At 44.1% G+C, this 21,145-nt stretch overlaps 1 protein-coding gene across 6 annotated transcripts in view; it reads right to left on the reverse strand.

Moving 5' to 3' along the window:
- The window catches only part of renbp (renin binding protein), an 85,565-nt gene that overhangs the window by 283 nt on the left and 64,137 nt on the right, over positions 1-21,145 (reverse strand). For all 6 annotated transcript variants that reach the window (XM_061987883.1, XM_061987893.1, XM_061987900.1 and 3 more), the window contains 6 exons: positions 17,554-17,732; positions 6,227-6,454; positions 4,756-4,837; positions 4,516-4,691; positions 2,001-2,132; positions 71-158 (listed from right to left, as the gene is read on the reverse strand). In XM_061987883.1, the coding sequence (XP_061843867.1) occupies positions 71-158; positions 2,001-2,132; positions 4,516-4,691; positions 4,756-4,837; positions 6,227-6,454; positions 17,554-17,732 (885 nt within the window). The remainder of the gene's footprint in view (positions 1-70; positions 159-2,000; positions 2,133-4,515; positions 4,692-4,755; positions 4,838-6,226; positions 6,455-17,553; positions 17,733-21,145) is intronic.

Genomic DNA, 21,145 nt, shown 5'->3' on the forward strand with positions numbered 1-21,145 from the left:
TCGTTGGCAGAAGAGTTTTGCAAACAGTGAAAATGCAAAGATGCAAAAGATGGACACTGCATGTTCTTACCCTTAAAGGGGCCTCCTTTAAAATCTAGTACGACGTTGCCATCTTGCGACAAGTAGCCAAACCATTCACCATTGTGGCCGTCAGAAAACTGCACACAGTAGATGAGAGAAATGTAACCCACTAATATTTAACCCGAGTGGGAGAACAGTCATCACATTTTTGTACATCAAATTTGGAAAGTTCCCCACTATTGGACTTTGTTAGCAAACAAACTAAATGTTTTGTCGGTGTATTTTTTTCAACATTAATGTCAATTTTGGTCGAGACCTATTCTGATCTGATACGATATCAGCAAGAATCATGCAAATTTGTATTGTTATTATTATTTATTTTTTTTTGTCACCTTTTTTGTAAGGGGCGCCGGAAGTTGGCAGACCCGTCAGTGATCCTGTTCTGTCTCCCTGTAATGTTTGTCTGATCTTGAATGAGATTGTGCTGAAAATTTTAATTTCCCCTCGGGGATTAATAAAGTATTTCTGATTTTGATTTTGATTCTGATCAGGAAAAATGAGTCAAACAGAACAATGGTACACTAACTTATTAAATATTAACCATCTGGAATGAAATTATGCTGTATTTAAATTAAAGTGGAATGGTAATTTGTTTTTGCTCACAATAATTCATGAAGTTAAGTTCATGACACAGTAAGTTGAATGATGTGGACACGTTTGTTACTGGAATGTGTAAGCAATATGCAAGTACAGTTATTTGATACTTCTTTATATTGGCAAATGTGCAGTTTTATTGTTCAATGATTATTACTTATGACTTTAGTAATATAGAAGAAACTGTGTGTTTATTGGAAGACATTTAGACGTTAACTGGCTGTCCAGCTTTGCACAAGTAAACACTCTTGTATTGCACATGAGATATCTAGTAAACACACTGCAGGACAGCTTGTATCGCTATCACACACAAGTACACACGCTGCAGGACTGCTTGTATCGCACATGATATCACACACAAGTAAACACGCTGCAGGACTGTTTGTATCGCATATGATATCACACACAAGTACACACGCTGCAGGACTGCTTGTATCGCACATAATTCACACACAAGTAAACATGCAGCAGGACTCCTTGTATCGCACATGATATCACACACAAGTAAACAGGCTTGCAGGACTCCTTGTATCAAACATGATATCACACACAAGTACACACGCTGCAGGACTGCTTGTATCGCACATAATTCACACGCAAGTAAACATGCTGCAGGACTCCTTGTATCACACACGATATCACACACAAGTAAATGGTAAATGGGTTATACTTGTACTTTCTACCTTCAAGGCACTCAAAGCGCTTTGACACTATTTACACATACATGCACATACACGTTCACTGATGGCGGGAGCTGCCATGCAAGGCGTTAACCAAGGGTGAAGTGTCTTGCTTAAGGACACAACAGACATGACTAGAAGCCGAGAATCAAACCAAGAACACTCAGGTTGCTGGCACAGCCACTCTCCCAACCGCACCACGCCGTCCCCGCTGCAGGACTGCTTGTATCGCACATAATATCACACAAAAGTAAACATGCTGCATGACTGCTTTTATCGGACATGATATCACACAAAAGTAAACAGTCTGCAGGACTCCTTGTATCGCATATGATATCACTCACAAGTAAACAAGCTGCAGTACTGCTTGTATCAGACATGATATCACACACAAGTAAACACGCTGCAGGACAGCTCGTATCGTACATGATATCACACACACAAGTAAACACACTGCAGGACTGCTCGTATCGCACATGATATCACACAAGTAAACACGCTGTCCAGGCCGGAACCAATTATTCATATTTACATTGTTTCCTACGGAGAAATTTGCTTCACTATACAAACTTTCCCACTGATAAACCCTGAAAAAGAACTAGGTTGGTAAATCGGGGTGACGCCGTACCTTTAATTGGTACTTACGTGGCTAAAGGCGTATTCAAACACTTGAGAGAAGGTCTCGAGCAGGTGTGGCGTTTTGGTGCGGCTGTAGGCCATGAGGAAGGCAATGAGAGCCTCGCAGTGAGGCCACCACAGCTTCATGTTCCACTCCAACTGCCCAAACACAAAAACACTCGCATGTCAGCGTTGCTCCACTTAGGAGTCAAGCAAATGGCAGAACATCAAATCACCGCGTCATGAAACATAGAGCTGGTTGATACTACAAACTAAAAACACACATATTAGTCTTTAAAAATATGTATACTTTTCTTTCAGCATTTTATTGAAAATAAATTACATGCATTATAGCGAATATGCAAATTATATGATGACGTCATCTTGATACCGCCCAGGACCATGAATAGATTGCTGTTCCATGGGAAACACTGAGTCGACTGTATAATTACACTCTGTAAAATGTGTATTTTATTCATATTTTTGAAGAACGGATAACTAACAAAAACTACGACTACTGTACTAGAGGTGGGAAGCTTCGGGCACCACACGATTCCGATTCGATTCGTAATCTATTCACGATTCTCGTCACATATTATTTGGTACATGAATTATAATAAAACCTTTTTCAAAAGGGGTTACAGATTGAAAAACCTCCTCTAGGCTGCTGACATATGATTTAAAGCAGGGGTGTCCAACCTTAACGAAATAAAGTAACTATATATATATATATATATATATATATATATATATATATATATATATATATATATATATATATCCATCCATCCATCCATCCATTTCCTACCGCTTGTGCCTTAAGGCAGTGGTCTCCAACCACCGGGCCGCGGCCCGGTACCGGTCCATGGATCGATTGGTACCGGGCCGCACAAGAAATAAAAATAAATAAATAAATAAATAAAACATTTATTATTATTTATAAAATCAACATAAAAAACACAAGATACACTTACAATGAGTGAACCAACCCAAAAAACCTCCCTCCCCCATTTACACACATTTGCACAAACCGACAGCCATCAGACTGTATAATGCATATGTTCCTTCTTGACTGCACTTAAATGTAGAGTATATGTAGTATATGCAGAATATATTTATATTATTATATATATATAATATATCATATATATTACATTATTTATTATTATTCTTGTCTATTGTGAGCGAACTGTGGTGCTGAATTTCCCCCAGGGATCAATAAAGTACTATCTGTTCTATTCTATTCTATTCTATTCTAAAAGGGTTGTTTCTTTCTGTTATTAATATTTCTGGTTCCTACATTATACATCAATATAGATTAATACAGTCTGCAGGGATACAGTCCGTAAGAACACATTATTGTATTTCTTTATGACAAAAAAAATAAAAAAATAAAATCAATATTAATAATAATAATATAATTAATAGTTGTTTTGTTTATAAAAATATTTTAATTATTTAAAAATAAATGCTCTTGTTATTTTTTTTTTTTAATCGATTCTCAAAATGTATGAATCAATTTAGAATCGGAATGACAATAGAAATGAATAGAAATCGAGGTTTGGATGTGAATCGATTTGTATTATAGGGGAGGGACTCTTTGAGCACTTAACGATTCCAATTCCTGGGTGACGATTCATAGTCGAGTCTAGATTCAAACCGATTCTCGCAATGTATTATAATACAACTTTGGTATAGGTCACAGGTTAGACAAGGTTCTTCTGCTTCCATGGAGATGACTTAAATATGTATTTTAAAAAATACATGACCTAAAAATGTCTTTTGAAAAATAGATTTTATAAAGGAAATAAATCAATCAATATATATATATTTTTTTTACCGATTTCTGGAGAATTAAGAATCGATTTAGCTCTGAGCCTACTAAACAAACCAAATATCCTTATCTCATATATGTTACTGTAGTGCGGCGGGCATGGTAAGGTGTCAGGAGGGTGTGAGTAAACAATACACACGTCTTCAGCTAGATGGCATGTATTGTAGGTGCTAGTGCCAGCAGATCTTTTTTTTTTTTTTTTTCACTGATAAATAGATATTAAGTTCTCAATCGTATTTCAATTTTAAGGGGGGCGTGAAAAAATGTCCTCAAGGGGGAGGCATGACAAAAAATAATTGAGAAGCACTGCCTTAGCCTACTAAACAAACCGGGTAGCCTTATCTCTAATATTTTACTGTAGTGAGGCGGGCATGGAAAGGTGTCGGGGGGGAGGGGGGGGGGGGGGGGGTGAGAAAACAATACATACGTCTTCAGCTAGGTGGCATGTACTGTCGGTGCTAGAGCCAGCAGCTCATTGAGTTTGTTGTACTGATACACAAATATTATTAGGTTCTCAATTGTATTTAAATTTTAGGGGGGGGAGTGGAAGTACTGCCTTAGCCTATTAAACTAAATAGCCTTAACAACATGGACTTTTGTCTCTACATGGTTTACAATCACTCCCCAGAAATCATGGCAGTAAATAAATAACCTCTTTCTTGTGACTTTGTGGATTATTTTGGAGTCAAAAAAGTGTTTGTTTGTCACCTGTGTGGGGCAGTGGCCATCCACATCCAGGAAGTAGAGGAGGCCACCATGTTCTCGGTCCCAGCCGCATTTAAAGGGTAACTCCACAAACTTGTGGATGGCGGTGGCCTGCAGCTGCTGGTCTCCCCATTGCTTGGCGTGCTCCAGCAGGAACCAGCCTGCTTCCAGGGCGTGGCCTGAGCAGAAGAACGTCAAACTGTAAATATTGACTCAATACTTGCATGACTTGGCCAAAAGTACCTGGATTCTGCAGCCGGCCTTGACAGCCCGGTAACTCTGTTCCCTCCGGCGACACGTTCTCTAAGATAGCTGTGCCCCCCCTCTGTGTGAGGAAAGTAAATATGGTTTGGGATATTTGCATATCTCATGAACGTGAACGCTGCAAATAATACATACATACAATAGTTTGATTTAAAAAACTATGTCAATAGTACACCATAACTCAAGGGTGTCCAAAGTGCGGCTCGTAGCTAATTTTTAAACAACCCGTGTCACAATCGTTAGCATACTTGACAAATCATACCTGTTGGCATGCTAACGCTAGCATGCTAGCTTTTTTTTTAAAGTTAATTTTTCACCTCAGCCATATTGTGTTACTTGATGCATGCTAACATTAGCAGGTCAGCATTTTTCAGGTACAGTAGGAAGGGGTTCATTCATTCATAGGGCCCCATTTGTCACGGTTTACCTCACAAATGAAACGTGAGTGCGGAGTGCACTATTTAGCGTCACATAAGCCGCCAGATGGCAGTTGAGTGTTGAGTATTTTAAAATGTGTTTTGTGACAATTCCAACTTTGACCACAGCGTCAGCTGCTATGTAGCCTTCACGGAAGATCCACCCAGGAATGAAACCCTTCCCTACTGTACACACCCCGGAGTAACATATTTTGATATTTGATGCATGTTATAGTTAGCATTTTAACATGCTACCATGACCATGCTAGATTTTTTTTAAAGCTAATCTAGCAGGTACACACCTCAAAATGATACCTGTTAGCAAACTAACATTTGTATGCTAACTTTGTTTTAAAACTCATTTTGCCACTCAGCCATATTTTGGTACTTGATGCATGCTAGCCTTAGCAAGCTCGCATTTCAAATACATATTTCGGGTACAGAAGGGTGATTCACATGGCTGTCATATGTTGTGGTTTACCTGACACATAAAACATGACTGGGGTTGAACTATTCTCTTTAGCCGCTAGGTGGCAGAAGAGTGTTGAGTGTGTTTGGTAGTAATTCCAACTTTGACCACAGCGTCAGTGCAATGTCAGATCCACCCAGGAAGTGGGGCCATATGAATCCCTTCACCACTGTACACAACTCAGGGTAATATATGTTGGTACTTGACATATGCTACAATTAGCATTTTAACATGCTAAAATTAGCATGCCAGACTGTTTTAGCTAATTTAGCAGGTATGCACTTCATATATTTTGGTATTTTACTAATGCTAACTTTATGCATGCTATTGTTGGTATGCTAGCTTTTATTTTAGCTCATTTTGTCTTACTTGACGCCATCTGGCCAGTGTGCTAACTGTTAGCATTTCAGTTCGGCTAAGGCTCTTCAACAATCGCATTGCAATTTGTAGTACTGTGATCGCTAACAGCCAGTTTCACTCGGAATCATCAGCATTTTTCCCTGAATCTGTGAATTATCATCGCCCTCCGTTGTCATGGTAATGAACAAGGATGACATGTTGATACCTGAATATGTTGGAGTATCTGCTGCACACACCAGCTGCCCAGCTCCTTGTACTTTAGCACAACGTCCTGCTCCCGGCTGTCCGTGATCTGCTGCACTAAACACAGCAGCATCATGGGAACAGCCATGCTGCTGGTGGGCGTGTCTCCGGCCAGCTCGGGTCGACCCAGACCTTTTGGGTCAACCCGAACCCAGAAGATGAGCTGCGCCATCATCTGTTCAGCTTCTTTCTGGGGGGACAGGAGGCAGTTGCATTGTTCTGTTCAGACATAATTTCCAAACATCTTCTTCAAATGTATTGATCAATAAATAATCAATCATAATTCAATATGTGACGCCACATTTTGTTCAATATGTCAGTAGGGACGGGTGCAGAATTTGGTAATATCGGGAACCGATTCAAGTATAAACAAAAGATACCCATTTTGGCATATTTGTTCCACGTGATGTCACCTCCGGTTGCACCGACTCAAAACACTTGGCGGGCAAACAGGCGCGTTAGTAGCGGACTGCCTCTAAGTGACGTTGCAATTTTCCATGCCAACAAAACGACCATGCTTGATAGAGAGTGCTCGAAAGTAAGGCTATACCTTTTAAAATGTGCTAGCTCGATGCCAATTTATATTGGATATGCCATATTGGGGGTGCTCAAAAAAATCGATTCACATCCAATTTGCGATATTTTTTCCATTTCCGATTCTAAATCGGTTTAGAATGTTATTGAAAATAGAAATGTGTTTAACTTTCTGTTTTATTATACATTTTTGAAGAGACCTTTTTAGGCAATGTACACGTCGGCAACCTAGACAAGGTTTTGTAACCCGTAATTTGTTTTGAAAAAGTTTTATTAACCAAATAATATATTGCAAGAATGGAAAAATTGTGTTGAATCGAGAATCGATTTTGATTCAAATCGCCACCCCAACAATCGGATCGAGTCTTGAGATGCCCCCAGATTCCCACCTCTATGCGCATACTAATGATTAGCATTAGCGATTTTACATGGCAATTTCAACACCCTTCAAATGTGTTAATAAAAAACAAATAACTAAAATGCACGTTACAACCCAACATCTGGTGTGTGATAAGTACAATGATTACAGTAGAAACACTTTGTAGGACTCGACAAAACACCGGCACATTCAACTTAGAAGCAAAGACTACTTTCTGACTACGGCAACACACTGTAGCCTTTACACTACTGCCATCTAACATCTTGGAATGGCAAGTGCATGCAAAGTCTACTACCATAAAATCCAGACTATAAGCCGCTGCTTTTTTCCTACACTTTGAACACTGCAGCCTACAAGTCGGTGCGGCTAACTTGTGAATTTTTATTTGCTGACAGCCATAATAAAAATAGTTTAAAAAACAAAGCAAATACAAAGTAAAAAAAATAAATAGAAAGTGTTTTATTATTTGTGCTATGGCGCCATGCTGTAGTGTCCTTCCATTTAGTGCTTCCAACCGGAAGTATAAATGCTGTTCAGTCCAGCCGTGCATATCATTTATACTCGTATGGATTCTTCGTCCAGCACTCCAAGCAACATTTGTAAGTTTTGCAATAGAACTAAAACAATTCTTACTTACTGAATTGTCCCATGTATGATGTCTGTCGGAGTGTTTTCATGCATATTTGTACGTGCTATCATAATGACATCAAGTGAGCATCGTTAGCATTATTGTGTATGCTAACACATGTCTATGTTAGTATCATCTCCTCTCTGAGCTGCCACCTTATCGTGGTAGAGGAGTTTGCGTGTCCCAATGATCCTAGGAGCTATGTTGTCCGGGGGCTTCCATGCCCCCTGGTAGGGTCTCCCAAGACCAACAGGTCCTAGGTGAGGGATCAGACAAAGAGCAGCTCGAAGACTTCTATAGGAATACAAAAACAGAGACTCCGATTTCCCTCGCCCGGACGCGGGTCACCGGGGCTCCCCTCTGGAGCCAGGCCCGGAGTTGGGACACGATGGCGAGGGCCTGGTGGCCGGGCCTGTCCCCATGGGGCCCAGCCAGGCACAGCCTGAAGAGGCAACATGGGTCCCCCCTCCATTGGGCTCACCACTCATGGGAGGGGCCATAGAGGTCGAGTGCGTTGTGAGCTGGGCGGAAGCCGAAGGCAGGGCACTTGGCGGTCCAATCCTCAGCTACATAAGCTAGCTCTTGGGACGTGGAATGTCAACTCGCTGGAGGGGTAGGAGCCTGAGCTAGTGCGCGAGGTGGAGAAGTTCAGGCTGGATATAAACTGACTCACTTCGACGCACAGCAAAGGCTCTGGAACCAGTTCTCTCAAGAAGGGCTGGCCCCTCTTCCACACTGGCGTTGCACACAGTGAGAGGCGACGGGCTGGGGTGGCAATTCTTGTTGCCCCCCGGCTCAAAGTCTGCACGTTGGAGTTCAACCCGGTGGATGAGAGGGTAGCTTCCCTCCGCCTTCGGGTGGGAGGGACAGGTCCTGACTGTTGTTTGTGCTTACGCACCAAACAGCAGTTCAGAGTATCCACCCTTTTTGGATACACTCGGGGGAGTACTGGAAAGTGCTCCCACCAGGTAATTTCCTTGTCTTACTGGGGGACTTCAACGCTCATGTTGGCAATGACAGTGAAACTTGAAGAGGCGTGATTGGGAAGAACGGCCGCCCGGATCTGAACTCGAGTGGTGTTTTGTTATTGGACTTTTGTGCTCGTCACAGATTGTCCATAACAAACACCATGTTCAAACATAAGGGTGTTCATATGTGCACTTGGCACCAGGACACCCTAGGCCGCAGTTCCATGACCGACTTTGCAGTTGTGTCATCAGGTTTGCGGCCTCATGTTTTGGGCACTCGGGTGAAGAGAGGGGCGGAGTTGGCTGCGATGGTGGGGGAGGATGCCGGACAGACCTGGCAGGCCCAAATGCATTGTGAAGGTCTGCTGGGAACGTCCAGCAGAGTTTCCTGTCAGAGAGAGTTTGAATTCCCACCTCCAGAAGAACTTTGAACATGTCACGAGGGAGGTGCTGGACATTGAGTCCGAGTGGACCATGTTCCGCACCTCTATTGTCAAGGCGGCTGATTGGAGCTGTGGCCGCAAGGTAGTTGGTGCCTGTCGTGGCAGTAATCCTAGAACCCGTTGGTGGACACCAGCGGTGAGGGATTCCGTCAAGCTGAAGAAAAAGTCCTATCGGGTTTTTTTGGCTCATAGTACTCTGGAGGCAGTGGACAGGTACCGACAGGCCAAGAGGTGTGCGGCTTCAGTGGTCGCGGAGGCAAAAACTCGGACATGGGAGGAGTTCGGGGAAACCATAGAAAACGACTTCCGGACGGCTTCGAAGTGATTCTGGACCACCATCCACCGCCTCAGGAAGGGGAATCTGTCAACACCGTGTATGGTGAGGACGGTGTTCTGCTGACCTCGACTGCGGATGTTGTGGATCGGTGGAGGGAATACTTCGAAGACCTCCTCAATCCCACCAACACATATTCCTATGAGGAAGCAGTGCCTGGGGAATCTTTGGTGGGTCTCCTATTTCTGGGGTTGAGGTTGCTGAGGTAGTTAAAAAGCTCCTCGGTGGCAAGGCACCAGGGGTGGATGAGAACCGCCCGGAGTTTCATAAGGCTCTGGATGCTGTGGGGCTGTCTTGGTTGACAAGACTCTGCAGCATTGCGTGGACATCGGGGGCGGTACCTCTGGATTGGCAGTCCGGGGTGGTGGTTCCTCTCTTTAAGAAGGGGAACCGGAGGGTGTGTTCCAACTATCGTGGGATCACACTCCTCAGCCTTCCCGGTAAGGTCTATTCATGTGTACTGGAGAGGAGGCTACGCCGGATAGTCGAACCTCAGATTCAGGAGGAACAGTGTGGTTTTCGTCTTGGTCGTGGAACTGTGGACCGGCTCTATACTCTTGGCAGAGTCCTTGAAGTTTCATGGGAGTTTGCTCAACCAGTCTACATGTGCTTTGTGGACTAGGAGAAGGCATTCGACCGTGTCCCTCGGAAAGTCCTGTGGGGAGTGCTCAGAGAGTATGGGGTATCGGACTGTCTGATTTTGGCGGTCTGCTCCCTGTACGATCAGTGTCAGAGCTTGGTCCGCATTGCCGGCGGTAAGTCGAACACGTTTCCTGTGAGGGTTGGACTCCGCCAAGGCTGCCCTTTGTCACCGATTCTGTTCATAACTTTTATAGACAGAATTTTTAGGCGCAGTCAGGGCGTTGAGGGGATCCGGTTTGGTGACTGCAGGATTAGGTCTCTGTTTTTTGCAGATGATGTGGTCCTGATGGCTTCATCTGGCCAGGATCTTTAGCTCTCACTGGATCGGCTCACAGCCGAGTGTGAAGCGACTGGGATGAGAATCAGCACCTCCAAGTCCGAGTCCATGGTCCTCGCCCGGTAAAGGGTGGAGTGCCATGTCCAGGTTGGGGTAAAGACCCTGCCCCAAGTGGAGGAGTTCAAGTACCTGGGAGTCTTGTTCACGAGTGAGGGAAGAATGGATCGTGAGATTGACAGGCGGATTGGTGCGGCGTCTTCAGTAATGCGGATGCTATATCAATCCGTTGTGGTGAAGAAGGAGCTGAGCCGGAAGGCAAAGCTCTCAATTTACCGGTCGATCTATGTTCCCATCCTCACCTTTGGTCATGAGCTTTGGGTTATGACCGAAAGGACAAGATCACGGGTACAAGCAGCTGAAATTAGTTTCCTCCGCCGGGTGGCGGGGCTCTCCCTTAGAGATAGGGTGAGAGGCTCTGCCATCCGGAGGGAGCTCAAAGTAAAGCCGCTGCTCCTCCACATCGAGAGGAGCCAGATGAGGTGGTTCGGGCATCTGGTCAGGATGCCACCCAAACGCCTCCCACGTCCGACCGGTAGGAGGCCACGGGGAAGACCCAGGACACGGTGTGAAGACTGTATCCTGGCTGGCCTGGGAACGCCTCGGGATCCCCCGGGAAGAGCTGGACGAAGTGGCTGGGGAGAGGGAAGTCTGCTTAGGCTGCTGCCCCCGTGACCTGACCTTGGATAAGCGGAAGAAGATGGATAGATGGATGATTCGCAAATCCTTTTCAACTTATATTCAATTGAATACACTGCAAAGACAAGATATTTAATGTTCGAACTGAGGAACTTTTTTTTTTTTTGCAAATAATCATTAACTTAGAATTTAATGTCAGCAACACATTGCAGAAAAGTTGGCACATAGGCATTTTTACCACTGTGTTATGGCCTTTCCTATTAACAACACTCCGTAAACGTTTGGGATTTGAGGAGACCAATTTTTTAAGATTTTCCGGTGGAATTCTTTCCCATTCTTGCTTGATAAACAGCTAAAGTTGTTCAACAGTCTGGGGTTTCCGTTTTCGTATTTTATGCTTCATTATGCACCACACATTTTCAACGGGAGACAGGTCTGGACAACAGGCAGGCCAGTCTAGTACCCACACTCTTTTACTATGAAGCCACGCTGTTGTAGCACGTGCAGAATGTGGTTTGGCATTGTCTTGCTGAAATAAGCAGGGGCGTTCATGAAAAAGACGTTGATTGGATGGCATCATATGTTGCTCCAAAGCCTTTATGTACCTTTCAGCATTAATGGTGCCTTCACAGATGTGTAAGTTACCCATGCCTTGGGCACTAATACACCCCCATACCATCACACATGTCCGGAGGACACAAGGTCCACAGTTTCCAAAAACAATTTGAAACGTGGACTCGTCAGATCACAGAACACTTTTACACTTTGCTTCAGTCCAGGCGTTTCTGGGTGTTATTGATGAATGGCTTTGGCTTTGCATAGTAGAGTTTTAACATGCACTTACAGATGTAGTGACCAACTGTAGTTACTGACAGTGGTTTTCTGAAGGGTTCCTGAGCCCATGTGGTGATATCCTTTACACACGCTTTTTGATGTATTACCACCTGAGGGACCGAAGGTCACGGGCATTGCCGCTTACGTGCAGTGATTTCTCCAGATTTTCTGAACCTGGTGATTTTACGGACCGTAGATGGTGAAATCCCTAAATTCCCTGCAATTGCTGGTTGAGAAAGGTTATTCTTAAACTGTTCGACAATTTACTTATGCATTTGTTCACAAAGTGGTGACCCTCCCCCCATCCATGTTTGTGAATCACTGAGCATTTCATGGAAGCTGCTTTTATACGCAATTATGGCACCCTCCTGTTCCCAATTAGCCTGTTCACCTGTGGTATGTTCCAAATAAGTGTTTGATGAGCAGTCCTCAACTTTCTTAGTCTTTTTTGCCACTTGTGCCAGCTTTTTTGAAACATGTTGCAGGCATCAAATTCCAAATGAGCTAATATTTGCAAAAAATAACAAAGTTTACCGGTTGGAACATTAAATATCATGTCTTTGCAGTCTATTCAGTTGAATATAGGTTGAAAAGGATTTGCAAATCATTGTATTCTGTTTTTATTCACTATTTACACAACGTGCCAACTTCACTGGTTTTGGGTTTTGTACAACGGCATTCTTTTTGTGTTGTTTCAGTTTCACAAATTCCTCAGTTAATTTACCCAAAACGTCATGGTGGAGTTATTGAGTCTGTTTAACTGATTGGTGAGCTAGCTTGCGCAGCTAGTGGGTCCATGACGATGACTTCTGTTTTGTATGATCAGCTGTGACTGCCGTGTTACAGACACCGGTTGTAAACAATTAAGGAATGTAAATAAACATTTTCCAAATATTTCTGAGTAAATAAGTCATTTCACAACGTATATATTTGCGGTTTATAGTCCAGTGCGGCTAATGTATGGAACAATAATTTTTTCCCCCTAACATTTTTGGGTGCGGCTTATATACTGGTGCGCTCTATAGTGCAGAAAATACGGTCTATCATGCTTGCAAATGATACCCAGAAGTGTTAGGAAATAAGATATAACAACAGTTATTATTAGCAGCTCACTGTTTATGAACGCATGAACACAAACTAAAGTACCCAAAACTGGTTCCAACTGGAATCATTTTCTAGACACCTGGAATTGGTACCGTATCGGTTCAAATATGAAAGGTATTTAATCCTAAAACACAAAAGGATGGGTTTGTTTCACATTCGAGCTGATACAGGATCATTTTTGTTTGTACTTTTGTGTGCGTTCAAGTGTTAATAAACGTTCATTTGTACAATAATTAAAATATTTGTTTTGTATTTAATTTTTCAACTGGAAGCTGATAATAATAACTGTGCTGTCCGTTTGTTATACAGTATATTCTAAATCTGCTTTGCTAGTATGCATTCATTTCCGTTTGTCCTAGGTGTGTAACCAGGAAGTTGTTACGTCTGCGGGGACGCATAGCTGCGCTGGTGTGTTCCTTCCAAGGCAGATGACAAGCAGGAGCGGCGTGCAGGTAAGATTTAAGTTTCTTTTAATACATTATTTTAAGGCAGGATCAAAATTACAAAACAGAGGACGCTAGCAAGCGTGGAGCTAAACAAAAACCAAAATGTCACCAAGGGTGATAAACAAGGAATGCTAGCGTGCACAAACTTACTACAACGAGGAGAAAACCAGGGGAAACGTAAATGTTGCATAAAGCAAACATTGACCCAGCACTTACTGCTGGGTGACAGGAAACTATAAAGGGGAGTGATTAGCCAAAACACCTGGTGGAAACACTAATTGCAAAACTAAGACAGGTGAGGAGAATCAGTGCCCATGGAAACCAACAATGAACAGGGAAAGAGGGTGCACCCAGGAAACAGACTAAAACAGAAACATAACCGACATAAATCATGCCATGATCCGGGTAACGGATCATGACATAACCCCCCCCTTAAGGGACGGATCCCAGACGTCCCAAACTAGAAACCCCTCCCCAACAAAAAAAAAAACAGAAAGTCAAAAGTCACGGGAGGGTGGAGGGAGGACTTGGTGGTGGGCCGCCAGGCCATGTGTCCCCGAAGCCACCGGGGACAAGTCAGGTGGCGGCGGCGGGTGGATTGTCGCCGCAATCGTTGAGGCGGGCGACCTCGGAACGGCCATGTCTGTGGCCGTTGAGGAGGCGGACGAAACTGGCGCCAGAACCTCAGCAGTCTTTGAGTCCTGTACCAAAGTCTGGGGCGTCGCTGCTGTTGGCGCCCAAGGCGTCCATGAAAAGTCCAGAAACGACGAGGTGGGCGGCGCCGTGGTGCGGCCCGCCAGACATGAGGAGGTGGGCGGCGCCGAGGCGCGGCCCGCCGGACACGAGGAGGCGTCGTCGCCGTGGAAGCAGGAGGCGTCGGCGGAGCAGGCGGCTCGTCTGTCGGCGTGGGCGGAGCCAGAGGCGGAGCAGGCGGCTCGTCTGTCGGCGTGGGCGGAGCCAGAGGCGGAGCAGGCGGCTCGTCTGTCGGCGTGGGCAGAGCCAGAGACGGAGCAGGCGGCTCGTCTGTAGGTGGTGGATGTCTCAGCTGGACTGCTGGGTTGGCTGTAGGGGGAATCATCACCTGCAGTGCGGAGAGTATACTTCCCAGCTGTCTCTCCAAAGCACCAAGGCGGGCGTCTTGGCGTTCCGCTATGGCGTTGACGCAAGCCCCAAGAACGCCAAACTGTTCCTCTTGTTGTCCAAGTTGTTTGGCCTGTTGGTGCAATGCCCATTTTACTTGGTCGGAACCTGCGGGGTCTTGTGTGCTTTGCAGTGATGGAGCAGGAGGTGGAGAAGACTGAGCAGCACGTGGTACAGCAGGAAGTGGGGACGAAGCAGACAGCGCCCCCGCTGGAGGAGAGGCAGGCAGCAACCTCAGTGGAATGAGGTCTGCTTGCCCCGCTGACACGCTACCAGCACTGGCCCCCCCCTCAGGAAGCAGATTCCAGATGCTGGATGGAGCTGGTGGGGGGGGCGCTTGTGAGAGTTCGGCGGGAGCAGAGGGCACGGGCGGGTGGGCTCTAGGAAGCCTGGAAGCTGGCCTTGTGCGTGTGCGCCGCTGTCGCCTTTCTGGACAGTTGCCAGCAGGTGGTGACTGAGGGGAGGAGAAGCCGCACGGGAAGAGCCTGGCAGACCATGTTGAGGGCAAAGTGTCCGTGTTGTACCCCTTCTGCGCCTGCGCTGAACTGGCCCGCTGCCCGAGCCTTCGCGTACCGGGTGGGGTAGACGACGTCCGGGTGGCTTGAGAGTGGGGGAGGAAACGGGTCTCTGCTTCCGTCAACTTAGCCATTAGCTGCCCCCATGCTACCAGGGCGTCGGCCGGAAGGTCTTCTTCGGACAGCTCGGCTTCGTCCTCGTAGTGCCACGGCTGGGTGTCCGCTTGGAGTTCCAGGAGGATCTCTTGTTCGTCTATGTTGGATAGGAACATTTCGTCTGGCTGGGTCAATCTGTTACGTCTGCGGGGACGCATAGCTGCGCTGGTGTGTTCCTTCCAAGGCAGATGACAAGCAGGAGCGGAGTGCAGGTAAGATTTAAGTTTCTTTTAATAAATTATTTTAAGGCAGGATCAAAATTACAAAACAGAGGACGCTAGCAAGCGTGGAGCTAAACAAAAACCAAAATGTCACCAAGGGTGATAAACAAGGAATGCTAGCGTGCACAAACTTACTACAACGAGGAGAAAACCAGGGGAAACGTAAATGTTGCATAAAGCAAACATTGACCCAGCACTTACTGCTGGGTGACAGGAAACTATAAAGGGGAGTGATTAGCCAAAACACCTGGTGGAAACACTAATTGCAAAACTAAGACAGGTGAGGAGAATCAGTGCCCATGGAAACCAACAATAAACAGGGAAAGAGGGTGCACCCAGGAAACAGACTAAAACAGAAACATAACCGACATAAATCATGCCATGATCCGGGTAACGGATCATGACAGAAGTAGTCTTTGCCACTGAGTTGAATGTGCCAGTCTTGTATTTTGTTGAGTCCTACAAAATGTTTATACTGTAAGTATTGTACTTAATACACATCAGCTGTTATATGTAACTTGCAACTTAGTTGTAATCTTTATTAACACATTTGGAGGTGTCGAAACCACCATGTATAATCGCTAATGCTAATGAGGAGCAGTCTTGGGTTGATTACTGAAAACCAGTAACTAGTTACAGTTACTAGTTACTTTATTTCCTAAGTAACTAAGTTACTAACTCAGTTACTTACACCAAAAAGTAATGCGTTACTGTGAAAAGTAACTATTTAGTAACTTTTTTTTTTCCTCTTTTTTTTTTAAAAGCTCCCATTAATGCCCTTTTAGCCTTCATTTCAGTACTGTTAGTGCACTGGAGAATAAAACAATGTGTTGATCAACTTGACATGCATTTGCACCACTGAATCTTTGCTAAGCAATGTGGTCTACATACAACACACAAAGACAAAGATATGTTTCAAAGGGCCAATTTATTTCAGGCCAGAACAAATTGACAATACTATTTTAAATAGCTGCAACATAACATACATAAGTAACAAACAGCATAATAACAACATAGCTGTAAACCTGGCTTCACCTAAGGAAGGCACACGTGACATACACAAAGCCTAACCAGGCAGATTTGAATTGTTGTTTTGGGCAGTAGACGGGATCTTTGATCCAAGACACAACTTACATTTAACTAAAATGTTCTTTTCTTTGTGCTCGACAAAAGAAAAGAAGTGAGAATATCTCATACTTGCCAACCCTCCCGAATTTCAGTGCCTCTCCCCGGGACAACCATTCTCCCGAATTTCTCCCGATTTCCAGCAGAACTTAAGGCACGCCCCCTCCAGGTCCGTGCGGACCTGAGTGAGGACAGCCTGTCATCACGTCCGCTTGGCCAACCACAAAGTAACCACAGAACAATATACCGTATAGTGTTCTGTGATTACTTTTTGGTTGGCCAACGGTTTACGTTATATTGCGCGGGCACCCCTCCTCCCCTCTCCACACCCACACCCACACCCACACCCAGACACACACAGAGCGTGCCTCCGGCTTGTGACACAAGAGATTCAGAAGGACGACACTGCAGCGCTCCAATAAAACACACTCAGATCTTCTGTTTCTAGCCGATACTACATACAAAATAACGTAAAATAACACTGTAACGCATCATGTAGTAACGGTAACTGATTTACTGAATACAAAAAAAATAACGCGTTAGATTACCAGTTACCGCCGAAACTAACGGCGTTACGGTACTTACTTTGTAACGCGTTAGTCCCAACACTGATGAGGAGCATGTATATGGTATATCCAATGTAAATTCGCATCGAGCTAGCGCATTTTGTGAAGTGGAGCCATACTTTTGAGTGCTTTCTATCAAGCATGCTTGTTTTGTTGGCATGGAAAATTGCAACATTACTTTTCCGTTAGAGTTGACGTTACTCGGTGAAACCGACAGAATTCGGTCAGTCCTTATTAAAGGAAAGAACTCAGTACCCATCCCTATGTGCGACGCTTCGTACCCGCATATCCTCGTCTTTGGTGACTCGGCTGAGTTCGTCTAAGGCCATGACGTAGAAACACTCGCTGAATATGGTCCTTTGTACTTTCAACGCTTGACCGTCTCGTGTCAGGCAGAAAGCACACTTCCACTGACCACTGCCGCTAGAAACACGAGCGAACTTCCTGAGGAACGTCCCTCCTGAAAAGGAAGTGGAAATAGTCATTATTTAAAACCATAGCTACATGTTGCAGTCATGTTTATTCACAGCATTATCTGTTAGCGGCTGTTTGGGTTTGCATCATTTACTGCAGCAGTGTCCCAACTACGGCCCGTGGGCCAAATGCGGCCCGCCAACGTCTTCAATTCGGCCTGCAAGAAGTCATGACTTTAATAAAGAATTTAACCCAAAGGGAGATTTTACACATTTTAATTGTCTGACAACTTGGATGTTGCTATCATGCCGATATCTAGTAGAAAAAGTCAATAATTAAGGTCAATTAACTTTTATTACGCTTTACAAGACCCAATGCAAACAAAGAAAAAAAAGTAAAATTACAAAACAAAATGTCAACACACATGGTCACACATAACACAATCTGCTCACTGAACTTTGTGCATGATAAAAAATGTCCAGGCACCATAAAAAATGTTTAAATTACACCCAGCCATTACAAAGCATGATGGGAAAAAAAGGCAAAACACTCTTCATACTTATCCGTGTTTGGCACATTTTAGCTGCTTGATATTTCTGATTGATTACAAAACTTTAAGGAGGTTGTCATGGAAGTAAACAAGGTAGGACTCCAACTTTCACATACTCTTAATATCCTACATTATAATGTATATATACATACATATATATATATATATATATATATATATATGTATATGTATATATATATATATATATATATATATATATATATATATATATATATATATATATATATATATATATACATACATACATACAGGTAAAAGCCAGTAAATTAGAATATTTTGAAAAACTTGATTTATTTCAGTAATTGCATTCAAAAGGTGTAACTTGTACATTATATTTATTCATTGCACACAGACTGATGCATTCAAATGTTTATTTCATTTAATTTTGATGATTTGAAGTGGCAACAAATGAAAATCCAAAATTCCGTGTGTCACAAAATTAGAATATTACTTAAGGCTAATACAAAAAAGGGATTTTTAGAAATGTTGGCCAACTGAAAAGTATGAAAATGAAAAATATGAGCATGTACAATACTCAATACTTGGTTGGAGCTCCTTTTGCCTCAATTACTGCGTTAATGCGGCGTGGCATGGAGTCGATGAGTTTCTGGCACTGCTCAGGTGTTATGAGAGCCCAGGTTGCTCTGATAGTGGCCTTCAACTCTTCTGCGTTTTTGGGTCTGGCATTCTGCATCTTCCTTTTCACAATACCCCACAGATTTTCTATGGGGCTAAGGTCAGGGGAGTTGGCGGGCCAATTTAGAACAGAAATACCATGGTCCGTAAACCAGGCACGGGTAGATTTTGCGCTGTGTGCAGGCGCCAAGTCCTGTTGGAACTTGAAATCTCCATCTCCATAGAGCAGGTCAGCAGCAGGAAGCATGAAGTGCTCTAAAACTTGCTGGTAGACGGCTGCGTTGACCCTGGATCTCAGGAAACAGAGTGGACCGACACCAGCAGATGACATGGCACCCCAAACCATCACCCAACCATGCAAATTTTGCATTTCCTTTGGAAATCGAGGTCCCAGAGTCTGGAGGAAGACAGGAGAGGCACAGGATCCACGTTGCCTGAAGTCTAGTGTAAAGTTTCCACCATCAGTGATGGTTTGGGGTGCCATGTCATCTGCTGGTGTCGGTCCACTCTGTTTCCTGAGATCCAGGGTCAACGCAGCCGTCTACCAGCAAGTTTTAGAGCACTTCATGCTTCCTGCTGCTGACCTGCTCTATGGAGATGGAGATTTCAAGTTCCAACAGGACTTGGCGCCTGCACACAGCGCAAAATCTACCCGTGCCTGGTTTACGGACCATGGTATTTCTGTTCTAAATTGGCCCGCCAACTCCCCTGACCTTAGCCCCATAGAAAATCTGTGGGGTATTGTGAAAAGGAAGATGCAGAATGCCAGACCCAAAAACGCAGAAGAGTTGAAGGCCACTATCAGAGCAACCTGGGCTCTCATAACACCTGAGCAGTGCCAGAAACTCATCGACTCCATGCCACGCCGCATTAACGCAGTAATTGAGGCAAAAGGAGCTCCAACCAAGTATTGAGTATTGTACATGCTCATATTTTTCATTTTCATACTTTTCAGTTGGCCAACATTTCTAAAAATCCCTTTTTTGTATTAGCCTTAAGTAATATTCTAATTTTGTGACACACGGAATTTTGGATTTTCATTTGTTGCCACTTCAAATCATCAAAATTAAATGAAATAAACATTTGAATGCATCAGTCTGTGTGCAATGAATAAATATAATGTACAAGTTACACCTTTTGAATGCAATTACTGAAATAAATCAAGTTTTTCAAAATATTCTAATTTACTGGCTTTTACCTGTATATATACCTTTTTCAGCCCAATGCAACCCCCCTAGTCAAAAAGTTTTGGACACTCCTGACCAACTCGATCAATATTGGTGACGGACCCGGATCAAAGTGGCAACCATGTGACCGTTTATCATGGTGCAGACTTGTTTGCTTTAGATTCCAGCAATCAAACATGTGGACACTCAGCAACCATCAACATGATGAGGCATGTTACGAAAGAGAAACCTGATTCCCAGCACAACACACCACACTCATGTTCTTATTTTGCTTAGTCACATGATCAGTTTGCTCCATGATCAGCAGCGTTTGGTACATGGATCTATTCCTGGCGGCCCGCCACACATACAAACCCTGTTTCCATATGAGTTGGGAAATTGTGTTAGATGTAAATATGAACGGAATACATCCATCCATCCATTTTCTACCGCGTATTCCCTTTGGGGTTGCAGGGGGCGCTGGAGCCTATCTCAGCTACAATCGGGCGGAAGGCGGGGTACACCCTGGACAAGTCGCCATCTCATCACAGGGCCAACACAGATAGACAGACAACATTGACACTCACATTCACACACTAGGGCCAATTTAGTGCTGCCAATCAACCTATCCCCAGGTGCATGTCTTTGGAGGTGGGAGGAAGCCGGCGTACCCGGAGGGAACCCACGCAGTCACGGGGAGGACATGCAAACTCCACACAGAAAGATCCCGAGCCCGGGATTGAACCCAAGACTATTCAGGACCTTCGTATTGTGAGGCAGATGCACTAACCCCTCTACCACCGTGCTGCCCAAACGGAATACAATGATTTGCAAATCATCTTCAACCCATATTCAGTTGAATATGCTACAAAGACAACATATTTGATGTTCAAACTGATAAACGTTTTTTTTTTGTGCAATAATCATTAACTTTAGAATTTGATGCCTGCAACACGTGACAAAGAAGTTGGGAAAGATGGCAATAAATACTGATAAAGTTGAGGAATGCTCATCAAACACTTATTTGGAACATCCCACAGGTGAACAGGCAAATTGGGAACAGGTGGGTGCCATGGTTGGGTATAA

Source organism: Nerophis lumbriciformis, linkage group LG01 (assembly GCF_033978685.3).
Source record: "Nerophis lumbriciformis linkage group LG01, RoL_Nlum_v2.1, whole genome shotgun sequence".
Taxonomy (NCBI): domain Eukaryota; kingdom Metazoa; phylum Chordata; class Actinopteri; order Syngnathiformes; family Syngnathidae; genus Nerophis; species Nerophis lumbriciformis.